Genomic DNA, 22,224 nt, shown 5'->3' with positions numbered 1-22,224 from the left:
AAATTAAGGATTTTTTAATGCCTATAAATAATCTAAATCCGGAAAAATCGAACTGAACCTACTTGAATTGTGTCTATTTAAATCAGAGGGAGGAGACATTGAAATCAACATTATTCTGTTGTTTGATCGATTGGCGAGTTTGCTGAATTATAATTAATGCATTATTTTACGTCTGAAAAAAACCTCGAATAAAGCTTTGATGTTGCATATTACCATAGTGATCAAACAAACATTCCTTACCATACAAAGTTGATTTAAACGTGTCAATGTTTTACAGTGGGCACATTTGGCAAACGTCTACCTGGATAGAACCCCCATGATTGTCTGAAATAATTTATTCCATGCGTGGGTTCAAACATGGGTTACACCGGTAATAGCTTTTGCTTGCTATATGAAAAAACTTTTAAATTTTCATACGTTTTCCATTTTCACGGTACCAGCCTAATTTAGTACAACTTTTTATTTTCACAGGAGTTTTCTAAATGCATAATGCATAGTTTGTACTCGGTTAGGCTGACAGTAAACAAAGGCTTTGAATGAATGCCCGTCCTCAATTAAGTATTCAAAACCACTAATGTCGGCTGACCCTTACTATGTTGTAAAGCTTCGTGCTTTTTATATACAGTAAATTCAGCGCCAAAGTTAACTGATTCTTATGGGTTAGATATCAATAGGTGATGGTAAAAAGTAATGCTTAATTTGAATCTTCATTTTTTCAACTTTCACCGGGGCCCATAAGTGCACTCGTCATTTAAAAGATCGACAGTTTGAAAGCTTCGCCAAAAAATATGACGTCATCAGCATATATACATATTTCAAATCGATATCACTATGGAGAAATATAGAATATAGTGAAACAAAATTATGGTATTCTGTTAGAAACGTGGAACCGTTGTTCATAGATAAAAACACACGTGAATTTGATAAGATGATCTAAATCATGGTATTCTGTTAGAAACGTGGAACCGTTGTTCATAGATAAAAACACACGTGAATTTGATAAGATGATCTAAATCATGACGGAAATGGTTTGTCTTTTATTTTAAAAAGAATGTTTCAATCTATCAAATACTTATAACAAAAGGTCCATGGGCCACAACGCTCACCTGAGCAAGAATAGGCATGAAAAAATAAGCTTAATGGAGTTATAATAAAAATATGTGGACAAGGTGGTATATTACATGTAAAGCCTGTATAAATAAACCCCCGGATATTCTTGTGTTTATGATCCAGTCCCAGATGTTTTTATAATCATATCACATGTTGAGCATTGCAGTTCTCAAAAGATCCTAATCAACTGTTTATAAACGGGATATCCCAAATATGGCCCCACCCTTTTGATTTTAACGAATTTAAATCCACACTATCTGAAGTTGCTTTCACTTAAATTACAGCTTTTCTAGGCAAATTTTTTAGAAGATTTTAAGATTTTTCTTTAAATACTCCTATGTAAAAATGTGTTCCCCTTCTTGTTGTGACACCATCCTTTCCCCGGGGATCATGATTTGAATAAACTTGAATCTGCACAATCTGACGATGCTTCAAAACAAGTATCAGCTCTCCTGGTCGATTAGTTTCTGAGAAGAAGATTTTAATAGACTGTTCACTATAAACTACTATGTAAAAATTTGACCCCCAATTGTGGGCCCGCCCTTCCCCGGGAGTCATGATTTTCACAACTTTGAATCTTCACTACCTGAAAATGCTTCCACACAAGTTTCATCATTCCTGTCGCATTCATTCTGGAAAAGAAAAATTATAAATTTGTAATGACGACCACCTCCCTGCCTGAAATCTAACTAAGAAACCTATAATGTTGACGAAAAACTTAAAGATGTGATCTACAAAATAATGAATTCAGTTTTCCTTCAGGTATGTGGGAGTAAAGAAGATAATTTTTAAACATTACATGTATATGCATTCACACCTATACAGCCATTTTGGCCCTGCCCTAGAGTCAAAACCCATCTTCAAGGGAACATGAATTTTTTTTTTGTAGAGGACTTCCTGGTAAACATAATTATGAAGTCAGTTTTTCATACAGATGTGTGAGAATAAAGAAGAAGATTTTAAAACATTATATGCATTAACACTATATTGCCATAATTCCCCCCCCCCCCAATTTCCTGAACCCCTGACCCAGGTAGGTAGAGGAGTAAATGGACATCATAACCATATATTCAGTTTTTTACCCACATGTTTGGAAGTAAAGAGGAAGATTTTTTAAGATTAAATACATTTTTACTAAATGGCCATATTTGCCCCACCCTAGAGCCTGATTCCCTGACCCAGGGGCAATGACTTTCACAATTTTGGTAGAGGGCTTCATGGAAATTATAACCATGCAACCAGTTTTTCTTCACATGTGCGGGAGTAGAGAAGAATATTTTTGAAAATTTGGGGTTTTTTTTTTTTCATATTTGGCCCTCTTGTGGTGCCCTGGGGGTGGTAGAGCCACGAATTTCACAATGTATATTCCTACCATAGAGATACCTCACACCAAAACTGGTAACAATTAGTTTTGTAGTTTTTAAGAAGAAGTTAAAAATGTAAAATTGTTAACGCACGACGTGCGACGCACGACACACAACGACGGACGAAAACGGATAGCAATAGGTCACCTGAGTTTACTCAGGTGACTTAAAAATGCCATGTTATAAACTACATATCACATCTAAAATGTGTTCTAGTATAAACACGTTTACAATTTGTTGTTTTCATAGTAATGATAACGAAATCAGTTTATTGAGGACATGAGTCACATGACAAAAAAAAAGGTTAACAACGATAAAACTAGTTCTTTGTTTTTGTTCATTTTTGACGAAACCGAAAGTACATGTCCAACGAAGCAAATAAATGGTTTATCGTGGTCGGTTAACACTGCAAGGTCGTGTATTCAAGAATGTCCTTTAAATATGCAAAGAGGGTCTTATATATTATATTTAAATTCTTTATCAAGTTTCATTTACAATTCTAATGTATCTGGCTAAGGTGCAGTTTGGAAGAAGTTGTAAATATTTTAAAATATATTTTAGAATGTTGTGATTTTTTTACAGCAATGAAAACTGAAGGATGCCTTGTTCTTCTTTACCTGTTAATGTCTTTAAACACTCACTTATGTGACAAAGGTAAGTTTTAATGTATATGTGGAATGGCTTCTTAACTTTATCTCAACTTTTTCTTTAAACGAAACTGAAAAAAATTTCGAACTGCGAAGTAATGAAACAAAAAAAAAAGAAGAAACAATTATCAATTACAACAAATACAAAATAGGATAATCAAGAACTCCTGTCAATGTAACTAGCTGAAACATTGTAATAAAATACATATGTATATCAGTTCATTGTCTTTAAATTATTGGGAAGTAAAGTACAACTAAACATGTTTAGTCCAAAAATGCAACTAACACCATACGTTTTTGTTGCTTAAGGATTATTATAACGAGATGAAGATATATTGTTTTCGATAATTTCTAAGAATGATTTTATTTGATTTATTGACTTTTCTTATTTATAAAGTAAGATACAAATTGGTGTTGGTATTTTGGGAAAGAATTCTTTTTCTATTTCATTCCTTTCTTTTGCATGCTTGCTGGAATTTTTGCTGAATAAACTAAGTCGGTTTGTAATTTCAAGTCTGCTTGAAATTCATGTTTAATAATTTCAATCTATGAGTAAAATCTAATAATGGGGGGCCAAAAAATATCACCTAACTGACCGAATATATTTATAACTGCCAAAACTTTGGTTGTAACAAGTCTCATACACAAAAATTCAAAAGGAGTGTTATTCTACACTCTTCAGCCTATTTTTTGTAAATTTTCTTTTTACTTCCGTTTTGATATTTACTCAGGTACGCTATCGATGCATGCTCGAATGCATCAGCTTTTTTTCTGAAAATATCATTATGTTAAATACGTCGTACCGTCATTCTAAGTAAGACAAAAGGTTGAATATATTGCTAATTATTATATATAAGTCGCGTTAAAAATCCAGCAGTGTCATTTTACCTGCACCCAGTCAGTTTAAAATCATTCCCAATCTTTTCTCTAAAATCAATTAGGGTCATTTATATCCTTGTTGGTAAAGATTCTGTTTAAATAGTTTGTGATTCACGGCCCTGTAATATTAGCTACTATGCGTCAATTTACAAATACAATATATTTTGCAATTCTCGAAGATATGGAATATGTTAATTTAGAGTAATAAAAAGGTAACTCTTTATATAAGAGTTTTAACTGAATATTGGACATGAATTATACAATATTCATTTCGCTACGCAGTTTTTAAAGTGAAAGTCCCTTTAAGAAAAATGTCCTCATCCAAAATTCAACAATCACCCTTGTCTCCAAATTGACCAAGTATGTTAGCAACTAGTTTATGGAAAATTGCAATTCTGTGTTTAAGTTTGATTTACAATACAAACATTCTTATATTATTTACATTTTTATTTCAAGTCTGCAATAGTACCATAACCAATCAAATACCTGTCAAGGATTCCACATAAACATTTGATTAAAGGGACTTTGACACGATTTTTTAATCAATTTTTTTTAAGTTATAAAATGGTTTACTTGCACATTTGGAATGATTGACCAAAATGTTCATGTTGTATTTTAAGTTATAAGAGAGATGCACAGGATAGAATTCATAGTTATGTAAACAAAGCTCGAGTCTAATATTTGTTTACAAATAATGTAAAGTATGGAATTGCCATTTCTTGGCTAAATAACTCGTAAGATACAAGGTAAACTTGTCCAATTTGTTTATAACACATATTATCAGTAGAAGAAAGCAAAATTTGATTGAAACTTGTAACAATAAAACACATATGTAAACAATAACAAGGCTCGAGCTTTGTTTACAAAACAAAGAATTCCAAATTCTGTATCTTGCTTATAACTCAGAATATGACTTTAAAATTTTGATAAATCATCAAAAATACCCAGATTAACCATTCTATGAATTAAACATAGGAAAATAAAATTTGAAATTTTGAGCTGAAATCAGGTCAAAGTCCCTTTAAATTAAAAATCAAAATCTGATATTAAAAAATGTGTAATGATAATTCCTTCCCAACTTAGAGCGTGCAAAAACTTTAAGTTCAAAATTCCCTTTTCTATAATTATTTACTCATTTAATTCATTTAAATTTATTGAGCAGAATAAAATGATCATATAACGTTATAGTACATATTATCATTTTTTTAAAGTTTGAGATAAGATATATTTGTATTTGTTAATATCATTTTTGATTTGAATAGGAAACAATTTCAAATAAATGAACGAGTCATCGACTATCGTTCGACTAAAGCCTGCGATTATTCGACTAAGCCAACCTAGTAAAATTGACCTTCCTACATTTTATACATATTATCATTTTTTTTAAGTTTGAGATAAGATATATATGTATTTGTTAATATCATTTTTGATTTGAATAGGAAACAATTTCAAATAAATGAACGAGTCATCGACTATCGTTCGACTAAAGCCTGCGATTATTCGACTAAGCCAACCTAGTAAAATTGACCTTCCTACATTTTATACATTATCATTATACATTTATGTCCATTTCGACCACACCATGCAGAATAGGGAAGGGGTGTCGTTTAATTTACAATTATGATAAAGGGCTATACAGTTTATCTTATTATGCAGTTAGTCAAAATTTAGTTTCCAAAGAGGCAAGAAGAGGATTTTTAACATTGTACATTTGTAAGGTATAGAGTATCAAATAACGATAACTTTAGATTTGTTACCTAGATTTGTTTCCAAAATGGAGTTGTTTCTTTACTATCGAGTGGTCTCGGGATACGCTTTTGTACACTGTGGTAATTGCGAAAGTAATTCTATTTTTCCTTAAAATAGATATACATACGAAAGAAATATAGGACCACATATCAATATTTTTATCTCGTAATTATGAGTAAAGATAACATTTTAACGAGTTAATTATCTCGATATTACGAGAAAAGATCTCGTAATAACGAGAAAAGATATTGTAATATCGAGAAAATGTCTCGTTATTGGGAGTTAATTTTCTCATTAATACGAGAAAGATCTCATAATAACGAGAAAAGATCTTGTTATTACGAGTTAATTATCTCGTTATTACGAGAAAAGGTCTATTTATTACCAGTTATTTTCTCGTTATTACGTTATCATATATATATATATATATATATATATATATATATATATATATATATATATATATATATATATATATATATATATATATATTTATGAAATGGTGCATTTCTGAAAAGACGGCTAGTCGACTAGTTCACCCTTTCAGTCTATCTTTTTCTTTCCAGTAATGTTGATTGATTTGAAAAAAGTTGGCCATTTTTCATTTATTCTTATATAAAATGATTGGATCTTATATGAATAAGTGGAAAGAACTTCATGTAATTCTACTTTTTGTCTTATATATTATTATCCCACTCCAAAGTAAATACCAGGTAGTCCTAGTCGTAAAAATATAATTCTATCTGTTACTGATCAATTCAATGTTCATTCAACTGTTATATACTTTCAATCATGAATATAAAGGATTTACCGGAACTGTTTTATATGTTCATACACAACCTATATGTACATGTATATTAAAAATAATTGACTTTGTATATTCAACATTTTGGAGTCTAAAAACAAATTACATGTATCCTACTTATAGATAAATAGTTCAATTAAATTAATCAATCTGCTTTGCTTCTTCTGAAGTTTTTAAATCTGCATGGTCTAATTTTGTATCAAATTTTCTGTATGCTTTTAAACGATGATTATGCTAAGTGTGTGTAAATAAAAGACGTTGCAGTAGTTAATGCACATTACATAAAGATTTCAGTAGATATTTTCTCGTAATAACGAGATAATTTCTCGTAATAACTAGATCTTTTCTCGTAAATCCGAGATAAAAAACTCGTAATAACGAGATCTTTTCTTATCATTGCGAAATAATTAACTCGTAATAACGAGATCTTTTCTATTCTCGAAATAACTAGATCTTGATCTAATTACGAGATAATTATCTCGTAATTATGTGATCTTTTCTCCCAATAACGAGGTAATTAACTCGTTATTACGAGATCTCTTCTCAAATTTCGAGATAATAAACTCGTTATTAAGAATTAATTATCTTGTTATTACGAGATATTTTCTCGTAATAACAAGATAATTCTTCGAGATAATTAACGAGATAATTCTTTTAAAAATTTCAAATGTTTCGTTAAAACATAATTATCGAAAATCCAGTAAATTGTTATTTTTTATGTTATTACAAATGTTTCTTATCGACAATAGTTTAAAAAAAAATTAACAACCGCGTATTAATGAAATACGAGGCAATTGAAAATATCGTATTTCTGTTGTGCGGAGTTATGTGCCCTTTGTTGTGGTTTGGCGAAGCTAACAGTCGACACGTGGACATCGAAGACGGTGTTTACACTTAATTACAGTAAGTTTATTGATATTTTAATTCAAATAAATGAAAAAAACAAATATGAGAAAATTTTAAAGAAAGAAATGAAGTAATCAAAAGACAAAGACTCGATCGGGGCACTAAAGAACAAGCATGAAGATCTAGTAAAAAGGAAAGAGAGATTGAACAAAAAAAGTTAAAGCAAACATCAGACATAATTTTTTGGCAGAAGTACAAAACAATGTAACAGATGTTCCAGTCAATTGCAAAATCCCCAAAAAGGAAAGCTCTTGTTGCATAACTACGTTTGTCAAACAAAGCAATATTTAATGCAACTTCTAAACCTAAACCTTTATCATTTGAACAGTTGACTGTGAATATGCAGAAGCTAATTAACGATGCTGCAATAATGAACAAACAGCCAAAGCATGCTTTCCCTCCCTTTCTAATTGGAAGAAAGTAAAACACACATTTACTGAAGGGATGAGTACTAGTATAGTGATAAGAATTGTCCCCGGATTTCAGGATTTTTAAAATATTATTTGTGACCATGATCTTGGTGACCCTGACAATGTTACAGAGGCAACTGTAATATATACATGTACCTACATGTAAATGAATGACTATAAAGCTAACAAACTTGAAGTATTTTAAGAGGTGGTGAGAAGCAAGCATGAATCATATGATAATATATAAATATGCTTTATCAGTTTCCTTTCCAACTTTATCATAGTACGTGTATTGTAGAATTCAAACATAAACATTTACTTGGTTCATTTTAATAGCAAACTATGTTCTAATTTACAAAAAGTTTTTTTTAAAAGATGTCGTTAAAGCTTTGGGTGAAGAGAGGTGTGGTTGTTTTGCTATAAGTGAGTTCACTTATTGTTTTTGCAGATATCTAGGGCTTTGTGAAAGTGGTTAGTGGGCCAGTAAACTTTGTAAATCGTCTACGTAAGACAAAATTTATGTAAAATAAAATTTTGAAACCAAATTTTATTTGTTTCTGTTTTTTTAATGATAACAGTTTTTCCAAAACAATTTTGAATTTTCTTTATTTTCCTTTTTTGTCAAGCAAACCTGAAAAAAAAATCCGTTTGTTAATAACATAACTAAAACTGTAATATTGTGCAAGCAGTTTGTTTTAGAATTTTTATAGAACGGCAGTAAATGTTTTCTTTAAAATTAAGACATTCAGTATGATAAAAGAAATAGTGCCTAAACAACCATTGTCAACCTCCGCTTCGCTTCGGTTGACAATGGTTTTTCTCGGGATACCATTTCAACTGTTGACCCCCCAAACAGGCATTATCTATATAATGACCTTTATTTATAGTGATGTCAAAGTGGTAATACAATCATATGCGCCTCGACGTCATAGGCGAATTTAATAAGAGGCGAAATAATACGATTACCTTTTGTGTCATTTGTTTTTAAAACAAATTTTGTGCATCATTTTTTCATGAAAATATAGATTGATTGACAGGGTAAACTACTGCATAGTCTTTTATTATTCACATACTTAGCATAACCATTGTTTTAAAGCGGTCACAAGATTTAGATGTAAAAAATGACAAAGTCGCTTGAATATTATAATATATTAGATTGAATAAAATGGCAGATACAACTGAAACACAGTAGTTACATTATAATGTACGGAGAAAATCCATCGATTCTATAAAAACTATACGACTTAATATAGGGTCTACAAAATGCAGATTTGGAAAAATTGAATAAATTTCGCAAAATATGGAAAGTTCTTTACTAGAGCTGTTAATGTGGACGATGTTACTAGAAAGTTACGTGAGATATTTGTTCTGCATTTGTGTTCCAATATGTTTAAAAAGCCACCGACAACGTGATAAAGGGTTTGTTTATACCAGGGAAAGCAAAAATAAATAAATACTTATTGTAGTAGCATTTTAAAACAACATGTAAAAGAGAAAGATTCCAAAGATTTAAAGCAATACATTAATATTTGATAAACTTTTGTTATTTCATACTATAGCATGCACTGAAAATTGACAAAGAAAGTGTTTCAATTAGATATAAAAAATTTTCACTAAAATGAATGAAGTCAAAAAATTGAGTTATGCAACCGTTTTAAAAACGAGGAAATAGTAAAAAAAAAAGAAGATTTCAATAAAGGTTATGAAATTTAATTGGTCATTGCAGATGAACTTAGACCCTTTTTATCAAAAGAAAAAGCGGTATCGTACCTCCAAGGAAGATCTAAACGTGTCAAACGAGGCATCAATGAAGAATGTAGCGAAGTAGGAGGTTGCTCTCGCGAAGAGATAAGGGAAATTGGCGTCAGTGACGTGGTAATGATGCTAATTATAGTGTTTGATCACTGAGTGAAAGAGACCAAGTTAATTGAAAAAAAATTGTGAACTATATACAAATAGCATATTTTTCAATTCAATTTGTTGTCTTTGAGCAGATAAAAACTTTAGTACATATACATACAAATTTGCAATGTGCAGTAGGTGAGTGGATATAGAGAAATAAATGCACAAAAAATAAAATATTAATTGACATATATGAATGCTTACATAGTAGATTAAACTAAATAAAGTACAAGTACAATCACGACATTTCAATGTTGCAGTGTGCGTGGATGAAAAACAGATTATGCTATGAGCTTTACTGTGACCTTGGATATATATGTGTCACCACAAACAGGGACTGTAGCAACTTGAACCGTTACAGAGTAGCTTGTGAAGGTAAGATCTTTTTAATTAATTTAGTACAAGAACTCAAGAGGAATTTATTGATATTGATATTGAAAGGGATTATTAGAAAGAAATAATGAGATTTTGAGTTCTTGGTTTATTTATTTCAAAAGGAATAGTTCAAATATAGAACAAACATATCACATTTTTTAATATTAATTGTACATTGTAATTAAATATTGTGTATGTAATTTAATTCTATAAACACTCTCTAAATTATATGGATGTTCAGTAAAATTTATACGAATGAAATCCTTGCTTGTTTTTGCCGACTAAAACGAATGTAGATTGCAATAATATGTATTGATTAATTTTTTTTTAAAGCTATGCATTTTTAATGAAAATAAAAAATAAGAAATTACATGTTTAACAGACATAAATGAGTGCGCAAGCAATCCTTGTCAAAATGGCGGAACGTGTTCCAATAATATCAACAGCTTTTCCTGTTCCTGTCCTGAGCATGTCCACGGAACAATGTGTGAATATGGTAAATTAAAAAACAATACTAATTGCTATGTTAGTACCATCGATAAACTTATATAAATAAATTTGATATAGAAATCTTTTCTTGGCGATTAGCTAATGATACCTGACGAGCCGTAATTACCCGCAATGAACCTACAATTGTTTTCTATTGTTTTAAAATTCACAAGTATGCCTCTGTTACTATATTTGAATTATTATAAAAAATGATACTTTTTGTCTATATTAATCAAATATTAACATAACCGAAGTCTTATACAAGATGATATTTTTGTGTATAATAAGCAATGATGTTCTATTATGTTACTATTTAGAGTATCCAAAGCTTTCACATTCACCTCTATCGTCGACCTGTTCTTGCTATGGAACAAATTGTGGAATAGGCTCTATTGTCGGACATCAGAGTATGTATGATAGAAGCTTAAAATAATAGATTATCAAAAATATTGTTAAATATAAAGTCTTATTACAGCAATTAATCCTACTATTTAATACTCAATATATATATATATATATATATATATATATATATATATATATATATATATATATATATATATATATATATATATATATATATATATATATATATATATATATATCTACTTTTTGTAGATTACTGTAAAAAAATGACATTTATCAAATTCCTTTACAATTTTTTTGAGATACATATGGGAATCAAAAACAGTATCAGATATTTTGGATTACCCTGTACATAAAAACTTGCTGTTTTCTCTAAAATTCGAACAATAATGACATAACACAAATTTTCAACACTTAAAATCAACGATCAACAAAGAATTATTTTCAAAAACAAGATTGAAATGTTTGCGATATATAGACAATATTATTGACCAGGATATTGAAGATAGCTTTTAAGAAAAAACAATTGCTTAATGGGTCATTATGTTTCCAGTGTGTACTAAGGTTGACATCCTTTTCTTGATCGACGACTCCAGCAGTGTTTCATATTCAGGATTCACGTACGCTAAAAGTGTTGCAGCCAAATTGGTAGATTGTCTTACGATTGGACCCAATGACGTGAGAGTTGGGATGATGACGTTTGGTTCAACTGTTTCGACAATATTTACTTTTAGCCAGTTTTTTGACAAAAATCACATAAAGTCTTCAATCGTTGGATCATCATATCGAGGTGAAATAAGAACAAACACCAATATACCTCTACAGAATGCTTTACCTTTGATGACGTCAAACCAAGCAGACACACTTGATATAGTAATAGTTTTAACTGACGGAAAATCAAATAACGATGTCGTGTATGCATCGCAAGCACTTCATTCGGCTGGTGTATATACGTTTGCAATGGGAATCGGACTAGATTTAAACTCGTACAATCTACAGACGATTGCAAGAAACCCAAATACTGACTACCTTGTATCAACAAACGATTACACTGATCTTCACAGAAAAGTTTCAAAACTAATTAACGGTCTCTGTACAGGTAAAGCTTATCTTTTTAATGAAATATATCATAAAACCTCAGTCATATTTAAAAACGAATCTGGTTAGGGGACGGGTGAGATCAAAACCGGTAGTGACGTTGCGCATGCGCAAAAAATGTAAACATCCCGAATATTCTCTAACACGGTAAACGTGACTTATAAACATGTAATGTTTGTTATCCTTGGTATATAAACTCATTTTATTTATAATACATGTAACAAGTGATAAAATATTTGTATAGACTAGAGATTAGGAAGAGTGGGAAGATATATGCCGCTCCTGAAACTATAGTATATGCTTAATTGCGATGCCCCAACAGCTAAAGTGGATGTATATATGTATCACTATCTGTGTATTCTTCATAAACTATATCGGAGGCAGTTATCAAAGCCACTATGTTCTTAACGAAAGCTAATTAAACAAGTCAGGACAGAATTTTCTCTTATAGATATATCATGTCTGAAATACCCCCCCCCCCCCCAACCCACACACACACACCCCGAATAAGAAGTAAAAGTTTTTATATAAGTAATATTTACAAATACAACAAAAATTATTTTAAAGAAATTATTAGTTCATTTAAATGTATGATTTTAATACTATTACAGACAGAGTTGATTATTGATTAGCTAAATGAATTAATTCATTTAATGCTTTTGATACCTCAAGGAGCATGAGGGAGTGAGAGTTTCAATTTGACATTCCTGAGCTTGTAATTCGCATTGTATTCTCCATCATAATTATTTTTTCTATTAAAGCAACTAATATATTTGCAGCCAAATTATTATATATATATAATATTAATGAAATCAAATTCTTGATATTAAAGTACATTGTATTAGCTAAATACAGACTAAGTCTTATAGATAAACAATATACCCGGTACTAGTATTATCATAAGGTCATGTATCCTTGTACCGTTACATTGAACATATTAAAGAAAAGGAAGTTTTATTTTCCAACTTTATTTTATTTTATTTTTGTTACATAAATGATTTCCAACCTTGATCGCGTCGACAATGACTATAGATGAGAAGGTGACCGAACTCCCCTTTCAATGAACTTTTATGTTTTAAAACAGTGATGATTTCAGAATTCAATGTATAGACTGTTTTACAACAGTCCCAGTCTAAAGACACATAAGTGAGTTCTTAAAACCATTGTACAAACCATAGAAAAACAAGGTACCATACTAAAACTCAGATTTGTACTGTCCTTCCTTACCCTCAAAAAACCTGTTTGACCACTTCCAAATAGATACAATATGCTTATTTATTGTATATACATGTAGTTTACATGTGCCGGTAAATGTAAAGATTTAACTACATCAAAATTCCCCATCCAATGACAGAACACGTCCCTGGTCACTATTGATTCTATATGAGTAAACAATGAGTGAATAATAAAGATATGGGTGAATGAATAAGTGAATGAATAGATTTCCTAATTATTAAATCATATATCATTTCGGTCGAATCTTTAACAGCTTACATTCAGTATGTGAGAAGGCTATATAGCTATTCTTGGACTTGTTAAATACCAAAAGACTTATATTAATAAGATGGTAAAATGCAATAATTAGGATATCAATGATGATTAAACTATTGTTCATCAAGTTGGTGACAAATCATCTTCGCTAGCCAATGGTGACGATCTGCTCTGCTACTGAAACGAAGATGGTGCCAAATTGATTAAGATGCATTTTTTTTTATCAGAGTTTTATATTCTTGTAAATGAACAGTAACATCAAGATCACAACAAAATATTGTTCTGCAGCTTATCTTTAAAAACTAAGCATATAAGATGGAATTGCACCCCCATTTACTTTTGAGAAAGTGTGATATTGTTGACATGACCTTGAAAACTGGTCTTAAATAAGGGTCATGACACACCCAGCCTCATAAGTAACCTCAAATTGTGACAAGTTATGTATGATGTATTTCTTATCATAAAGGCTATGGGTTATTTATTGGAGTCAGACTCCAAAAAAGTGTTGCACTGACATGTAAACACTGACAAAGGGATGAACAGACAAAGAGTCTATACCGGTATTATCCTTTCCTAGGATATAAGCATTTGTCTCTCAATTATAATATGTTACTACAAAATCATTCGGAAATTGTTTACAAGTCCATTGAAGTGAAAAACATAAAATGAAGAAAATATGTCCAATATCAATGAAAAAGTTAGTGGTACATTCTAACAAATTATGAATGTATGCAAATTTAATATGAGTTGCGCATGATGTTTAAAACATTTCTACAGCAAAAGGGACAATTAACATCTTTAAAATTCTAAACAGTTTTGAAATTAAGAAATTTTTCATTTGAAATAGATTCATCATGAATTTTGCAGCAAATTAAACACATTTCGTTGAAAGTTTCTCCCAAACACATTCCTTAAGACCTGCATGGCATGGCTGATAGTTTTTTTGGCTTTTAACAATATTAGTACATTTATATTAATATATCAATTGTTTTTGAATACAAAGAAAATGGCCAAAGTTGAATTTTCCCCCAAAATTTTGTCATGGTTTGCAATCAAATCTATCTATTCTGCCATGCAAGTTTCTGCCCTTACAGTGTAGGAGAAAATTATTTTCAAATACATGTACAAGTGAAACTATGTTTTGTTCTTATATCAGTACATTTGTACCACTTATGGTCATACATATATATATATATATATATATATATATATATATATATATATATATATATATTCATGAAATAGTAAATAGCTCACAGTTACTGTTATAATTGTAAACATGGATATTTTCATAAAAGGATAATTTATAGATGATTACATTATATATTAAGAAATAGATGTATTTGTATTCTTTTCACTCTGGGTTTACTTCATTCATGTAACCAAATATCCATGTCTACAGTACCTAAAATAATATAAAATAGGAATCTTTATAATATTCTTTAACTGTCCGGGCGTCATCAGTTAAGAAACAGTTAAAGAATTATCTGTAAAGTTTCTCTCATTATTGTCACCTACAGAAGTCAAAACTAAAGTAAAGTTAATCTGAAATACAATTGATAAAGCATATACATGTATGATAAAAATCTAGGTAAAGAATTTGTGCATACAGTGCTCATCTGATGTATTCATTTGTTTTCTAAGGTCTAATGAATGTAATCATTTTTATCAAGTTCATTATTGTTCAAAAGGTGCAGTAGAAAATACTTATATTTGTCTTCTAAATTTAAGTTAACCAAGTTTTAAAGCAAATTTTGAATACCGTACACAATTTAGTAGCACAACTTTTCTTAGCTAGATCTTTACCTATACATAGAGAGAAGTTGTAAGCATAAAAGATAAAGCAACATACTGGTGGGCAATAATATCAATGAAACCAAGCACTGGCCATGTATGCCATTGCCAGTCTACTCCTGGACTGACATGATGCATTGGTATCAGAGTATTATGTAGGACCGGTAGTGGATCACAAAGCTGTCTTTTTCTCTCGATGCATTGATGCACTGGCCTATACACCATTGCCAGTCTACTACTGGACTGACATGATGCACCAATGACAAAGAAAGTCTCAGGGCTGGCAAGGCTGGTTCAAAGGCTTGACTTGCTGTTTTGACTTTGGTGCACTGGCCATTACGCCATTGCCAGTCTACTACTGGACTGACATGATGCACCATTGTCAAAAATGATCCAATTAGGGTCTTTTGTCCAGTAGTTAGCTCACTTTATGCATTTAAACAGCTGTATAAAGTTGGAATAAATTTTGATGCTTTCTTTGTTGTAGATGTCAGTTTCAATCAAGCAGGAGGATCATTTTTATTACTGTTGTCATCAGCTACTCCATTGGAAAACATCAACACTTGCTTTTTCCCATCCTTTGTTGTGATCGTTATTCTCCTTCCAATTAATGGTGGTGGAACTCTCATCCATGATTGTAATCCAATCCTGCCATCAACTCTGCAAAACACAATAAGATTTGTTTATATCATTAACTACACATTTTCAATCACAATTACAAATGTGTATTAGAAAATTGAGAAATAAGATTTTGTACATGTACTTACTCGAACAGCGATTGTTCTGGCTCTCTAGACAGTGGATCAGTGGAGGATGAGCTTGGCACTAATCGCAAAGGAGGGTATGGGGCAACTGTTGGGGCATTCTGCATATCTCTTCTCTCCGGTATTACTTCGGGCAAATTCTGATCCTTCAGAAGTTGTTCCTTTTCCTCTTTAGATGGTTTTCTGAGTGGAACCTTTTTTGGCCTCCCTTTCTTCTTATTTGTCCCATGAAATCTTGGTTGCAAGATATTATTTGCATTACCTGAAATTTTCTCTGTCTCTTTGAGCCCACCTAAATCATCTGCAAGGTTGATACAAGCCTCATTGCCAGCTTTGATGGTCTGAAGTGATTGAATTATGTTTGGGAGCCTAATGCCTCTGACTTTAGGATGACTGAGCTGTTCTTCAATCTGCTTTATTAAAGTTTTGATTGTATTGAGCTGAGTTTCCTGTCCTGGTGAGGTGTCCTGAGACTGAGAAGAGTCTTGACTAGGATTGACAAAAACTGCCTTGTCCTCACAGTCATCCTCATTGTTTTTAAGTGTAAACATGCTATGGACTTTATGAACATGTTTACATAAAAACCCATTTATGTAATCTGGACAGTTGCAGTGATACATGTGATAGCATAAGTCTATACAAGGTATTTCTCTGCATCTAAGGTAACAATGCTCCTCCATACAATATAGATGGCAAATTTCTATCAAATATTGATTATCCTGGGATTCTACAATAAAAAACCTGTCCGATAATTGCTTTATATGTCCATCGGGAATTTGAAGACTACTTTTATGCCTGTTTTGTGTATCACTGTCCTCTTTAGAAGGCATATTGTATGCCACCCTCTTAAAATGGTTGATGAATAGATTATTTTCCAATTTCAAAAGAGTTTCCAATAAAACATCAATTCTCCTATTCCTTTTCCCTTCAAAATAAATAGTTTTTAGTTGATTGTGGAAACTTTCTACAAACATGTTTGTATCAACCTTGCAATAGTCCCCTTTCCTGAAGCACTTTGCCCATTTTTCTGCTCTGCTAAAATAATGATCCTCCATGTATTTTAAAAATGCTTGATTAATTACCTGCAATTTGGCAACAAAGGCAGACTTGTACTGTAAAAATTCATCTTCAGTTTTGGCCTCCAACATAGCACACAGAAAACTAAACACAGAACTTTTGTGCTCGTCATTCTTAAAATACTGTTGGACATTGCGAGTCCATGACCTGTATATGTGCCATATGCACAAATAATGTTGCAAATCATTTCCAAAAATAGACCTTGCAGCATTCCAACCAGCATTATCATCATCTGTCATTATGACATTCAATTTTGTGTCTGGAGACCTTGACTTGACAGACTTCAAGAATAAGGCAATAGCTGTTTCATCCTCCCTGTTAGAAATGCAAAATGCGACAGGGTAACCTCTGCGAAACTGGTCAGGAACCAAAAGGGTAATCAACTTAAAGGAATAGCTGTTAGTTTTATGAGTTGAATCCATGCATACTATTCTGTTGGCAAACTTTCTATAAATCTCTAATTGTTGCTTGGTCATCAATACTAGCAAAAAATCCTCCCTGGTTAATCCTGGTGTTAAAGAGGGATCATTTTCAACATCCTGTTGCTTGAATAATAAAACTGGATTAAACTTCTCCCTTTTGAGCATTTCAACCTTTAAGAAAGTAGAAATAGCATCATTGCTGTGCTGAATAACTGATGGATCTGCTAATTTTTTCTTTAAGTTATGAATTGTTCTACGATCAATCAAATTGTAATACTTGATGTCCTCCAAGTTATCACGGTGATCCCTATCTGAAAAGCGCTCCCGTATCTTGTCAATGATGTTATTTATTGGTATTTTCAAGGACAACATTCCTAAAATTTCTGTTTTTATTCCCTCAGGTATCGGTAAAAATTTGCTGTTCTCAAATGATAGGGAATGGGTATGAGATTTGATATATTTAACACATATTTTTCCATCTTCCTTTTCCCGCACAGAAAATCTTGCTGGACAGATACTATTCAGTTGGCAACTACCCTTGATGTTTTTTCGTGAAAACTTCATTTGATATCCCCTGTTTCTATGCGATCTTATGCAACCATTCCTATGGCATTCCAAGGAGTAAACCTTCTCTTTCTTTTTATTCTCTTGAACCTTATTCCTCATGACAAACCTTGTGTTTGTATTCATTTCTTCCTGTTCTTTAAACTTGCAGAAGTCATCCTTATTTTGAAAAGAGAGCTCTTCTATCTCAATATTTGCCCCATGTGCTACAATTTCATGTTCAACAAGCTGCTCCAATGTTCTAAAATATAGGGGACATGATGATGCCATGCACTGGTATGACTTTCCTTTATTCTGCTTTTTGTTGTGGTTGTTAGCCTGGTGCTTTTTTAGAGTAATGAAGGAAGAAAATGTAAGTTTGCATTGAGAGCATGTGTGTTTCTGCTTAGGGGAACTTGGCCCACTGCACTCTGCCTTAATAGAGTAACTATGCAGCTCTGACAAATGACTTTGCAAATCTTCTAAATCTCTGATGCTATTGGAGCTAGTGTCATAACTTTTGTGGCTGTTGCTTGGGATTTCAACTTTCTTTAAAAATGGTGTACTTGTATTCCATGGCTTTGTGTGGAGATTATCCTGACTGCTAACAAAAGGATACACTGGTGGATCAGAAACCTGGTCTCTTCCTACATCTGACACTGCCTCATAATGACCTCCACCAAAACGCCTCCAAATGATATGTATGTGGTTCTGGTTTGCAGTACTTGTGAAAGAGTTTTCCATTGTAATAACTTCAGATGAGGAATCATCTCCACCAAATGTAACCAAAATATTAATGTTGAGAGCCTTTTGCCAGTGCATATATACATTCCTGTCCTGCATAAGTATTTGGTTGACCCAATCTGTTAATTTGTTCCAATGCAGTTCCTCTATCTGATAAAAAGTAATCTGAAAATTCTGCAATATTAGCCCTTAAAGTATCTACTGCTAAATTTCTTAAGTATGCATGATTATTCTGGTGACCGTAAAGTGAGAAACTTACAGCACGAAACAAACAATTTCCATCGCCCATGATGGAAACGCGCTGGAGACCGAATGTTCTTAAATACCTGTCTTGACGCTCTACTTCCGAGTCCATTTGCTGGTAGTTTCTTATCACCTCCATGAAATTAAATCCCTGTTATTATAATAAATATGTACAAATATTGCATTTTCATGGGTATCAGTTATAAATAATGTATTCAGTTGAAGATCAACATATAGTAATAGCAGCATGCAGCTTCATAAAATTGGGGGTTTGTTTTGTCTGATTGCCCAAAAGTATCGAGAGAGAGGAGGAGAGAAAGAGAAAGAGAGAATACTAGTTGTTGAACATGAAGGGTCAATAGTTAATGTCCGTTCACCCTTGATTGGAGCTGGATAATGAATTTATTTCCTATGTAAACCAAAAAATACTATTCCCCATGTCCAATCAAAGCTGTATTACACTTTTAAGATATGCTATTTATTATTATTGTGATGTCACATTTAATCAATTGTGACGTCAGGTTCTTTACCTCCAGCTCAAGTCGGGTGCACGGATATGGTTTATTAGCCAATCAAATCTTGTGTTACGAGCTATATAGCATCGTCGGAAACCAGAGGTGTCTATCCATTACACTGAGTGTAACGGATAGAAAACCTGTGAGATCTGACGATGGCTATATAGGAAATAAAGAGCTTTATATTCTGGTACTCAAGAATCTGCAATTACTGGTAAAATTTGTTCAGTCATTGAGTCTATTAAAAAGAAACGCCAAGTTTCCTATTTCTTATAGAAATTATCAATTCTGCTATTTATTAAAGGTTGATATATGTGTTTAAACATTTATAAGTATTTTTCATGTAATCTTTTCCTAAATATTTACATTCTACTGTGTTTTTCCATTGAATGCTGTGATCTTTAAATGTATTTAAATGCAACAACTAATCACTGGGTACTCAAAAGTTAAAATGACAAATTTTATTACGTCACAAACGTTGAACGCTGTAAACTGCACCGTCACGAGTGAATTAAAAATCAAAGTTCTCGCTTGTGGCTGTTAATGTGGCTTTTCCATTAATATTAACTTAGGATAAGATAGCAATTTTAAGGTATAAATCACATTTGCAGACAAGGCAAGAAGTTAAAAAAAGTGTAAATATAAGCATTAAATCATGATTTTTTAAAGTATTCAGTCTCATTACTGCAGCGATGTGTGCATACAAATTTTCATAACGCGCTAATGAGACTGTATACTTCAAAAAATCATGATTTAATGGTATAGTTCATGTAGTTTTCCTTTGTAAATCTAACAACATAAAATATAATCCTGATTTCGCTTCACTGTGATTTCAGGTTTAGAGTATTACCAGGTATTCATAATATTAGAGCTTTTTGTAGGGCAAAACAAAAAAGTGAAAAGATATACATGTATAAAGGGTCCTGGGTTATCATCTTCTTTTAGAATTCCAAGATAATATAAACTATATAGCTTTATATGTACATGTAAGAGTTTTTGTAGACCAAATAATTGTAAGGAGATCAAAATAAGGTCCGACATCAAATTAATTACTCTGAATGTCTTGTAAATTTAAGAAATGATCCATTTTTATCAAGCAAATCATTGATACATATACTATTACATGTACAATTTTCTTATTATACCATTCAGTAAAGAGAAGTGAATTTTTACAGTATATGCATCATAATCTGTTTTTAATATACCATGACTGATGATGTTCAGAAATTCAAAAAATCTATACATTTGTGAATAAATTTCCATGAAAATCATTAATTATCAGTTTCCTCAATCTATTATCATTGACAATAAATCAACTTGGCATGAAGCCTGTTTGACTAGGATTATAATAAAATCAAACATATTTTTTTATTTTCTAAGCATACATGGCCCCTGGGTCAGGGATTCTGGTGTTAAGACAGGGCTCTAATAATTATATAGGATAGGGTGGTGTAGTTTTGTCCAATTATTTTTTGGTACTTAAGATTTGTTCAATTATGTCACTGTATATTATGCTACAATTTTTAATTTTTTTTTTTTTTTAGAATTTAGAAAGTGAAATTAATTAGATTAAGCACTCCCGGAATATTAAAAATGATTTCATTAGCCCTGTAGTCATAATATATAATATAAATATATACAAGTGTTCTCTAATTCAAAATTTGTTTGGTTTTTTTTTCTCCTTCATCTGTGTAAAATAGATTTCTCTTAATTGCATGTAGGTCTATGATTTCTTAATTTTTTCTACACCCCCCCCCCCCTCCCAAATTTATTAAGGAACGAGGGACAATTCACCAGTTAGATTAAGCATAACGTGCCACTTTGTTTTAAAATAAATAGGCCAATAACATCTAGAGTTTTCTTTTCTTTATAGTCTATATATACAAGAGCCATTAAAATGTCACCTCTCCCGACATTTCTTAAAGATTTTATGGCTTATAATTAGGTATATTTTATAATAATTTACAAGGACTTATATTTATATGGCCTTTCACAAAATGGTAGGACATTAAGATCAATTAGATCAGAAATGTTTAAACCTTAATGTTTTCTTCATAAAATTATTTATTATTATGTAAACATATTATATATAAATAGCATGGCTTTGAATTATTGTGACATTGACTACATGTTGTACTACATGTAATTACATGCAACATAATTATCTTACATTATCCAAATCCTCAGGGGCTATTTCCTCAAGTAATACATCTTCCATCTATAAAGAACAATGAAAAACAACACAAAAATATAAAAGTGCAGAGCTAGATATTAGAGTTGCTAATTAAGTCTACATGTATGATACTTGTTAGGATGTACCAGTCAGTAGATGTAGTATTTTACATTACAGTACACTTAGTATGATCTTGCAATATAACTAATTACAGGGTCTTAGTATGAAAGGAAACTGCATATTTGATATATTCCTTCAAAACTTATGATACATGTACATGTACTAGTACGTGTACATGTATATCAAATATCTTAAAGTATATTTAAATCTACTGAGTATTTTCTTTCCTATTTCTTAA

General features: G+C 31.4%; 1 protein-coding gene across 1 annotated transcript in view; it reads left to right on the top strand.

Annotated features, from left to right (window-relative positions):
• Positions 1-2,985: 2,985 nt before the first annotated feature.
• The window catches only part of LOC117688824 (uncharacterized), a 44,209-nt gene continuing 24,970 nt past the window's right edge, over positions 2,986-22,224 (top strand). Inside the window, exons 1-6 of the mRNA XM_034467389.2 lie at positions 2,986-3,128; positions 9,597-9,745; positions 10,033-10,147; positions 10,530-10,643; positions 10,954-11,043; positions 11,556-12,101. Of these exons, the coding sequence (XP_034323280.2) occupies positions 3,059-3,128; positions 9,597-9,745; positions 10,033-10,147; positions 10,530-10,643; positions 10,954-11,043; positions 11,556-12,101 (1,084 nt within the window). The 5' untranslated portion in view covers positions 2,986-3,058. The remainder of the gene's footprint in view (positions 3,129-9,596; positions 9,746-10,032; positions 10,148-10,529; positions 10,644-10,953; positions 11,044-11,555; positions 12,102-22,224) is intronic.

This window comes from Magallana gigas, chromosome 6, assembly GCF_963853765.1.
Source record: "Magallana gigas chromosome 6, xbMagGiga1.1, whole genome shotgun sequence".
In the NCBI taxonomy this organism is placed as follows: Eukaryota; Metazoa; Mollusca; class Bivalvia; order Ostreida; family Ostreidae; genus Magallana; species Magallana gigas.
The sequence above is the reverse complement of the archived record's forward strand: the minus strand, read 5'-3'. Positions and strand labels throughout refer to the sequence as shown.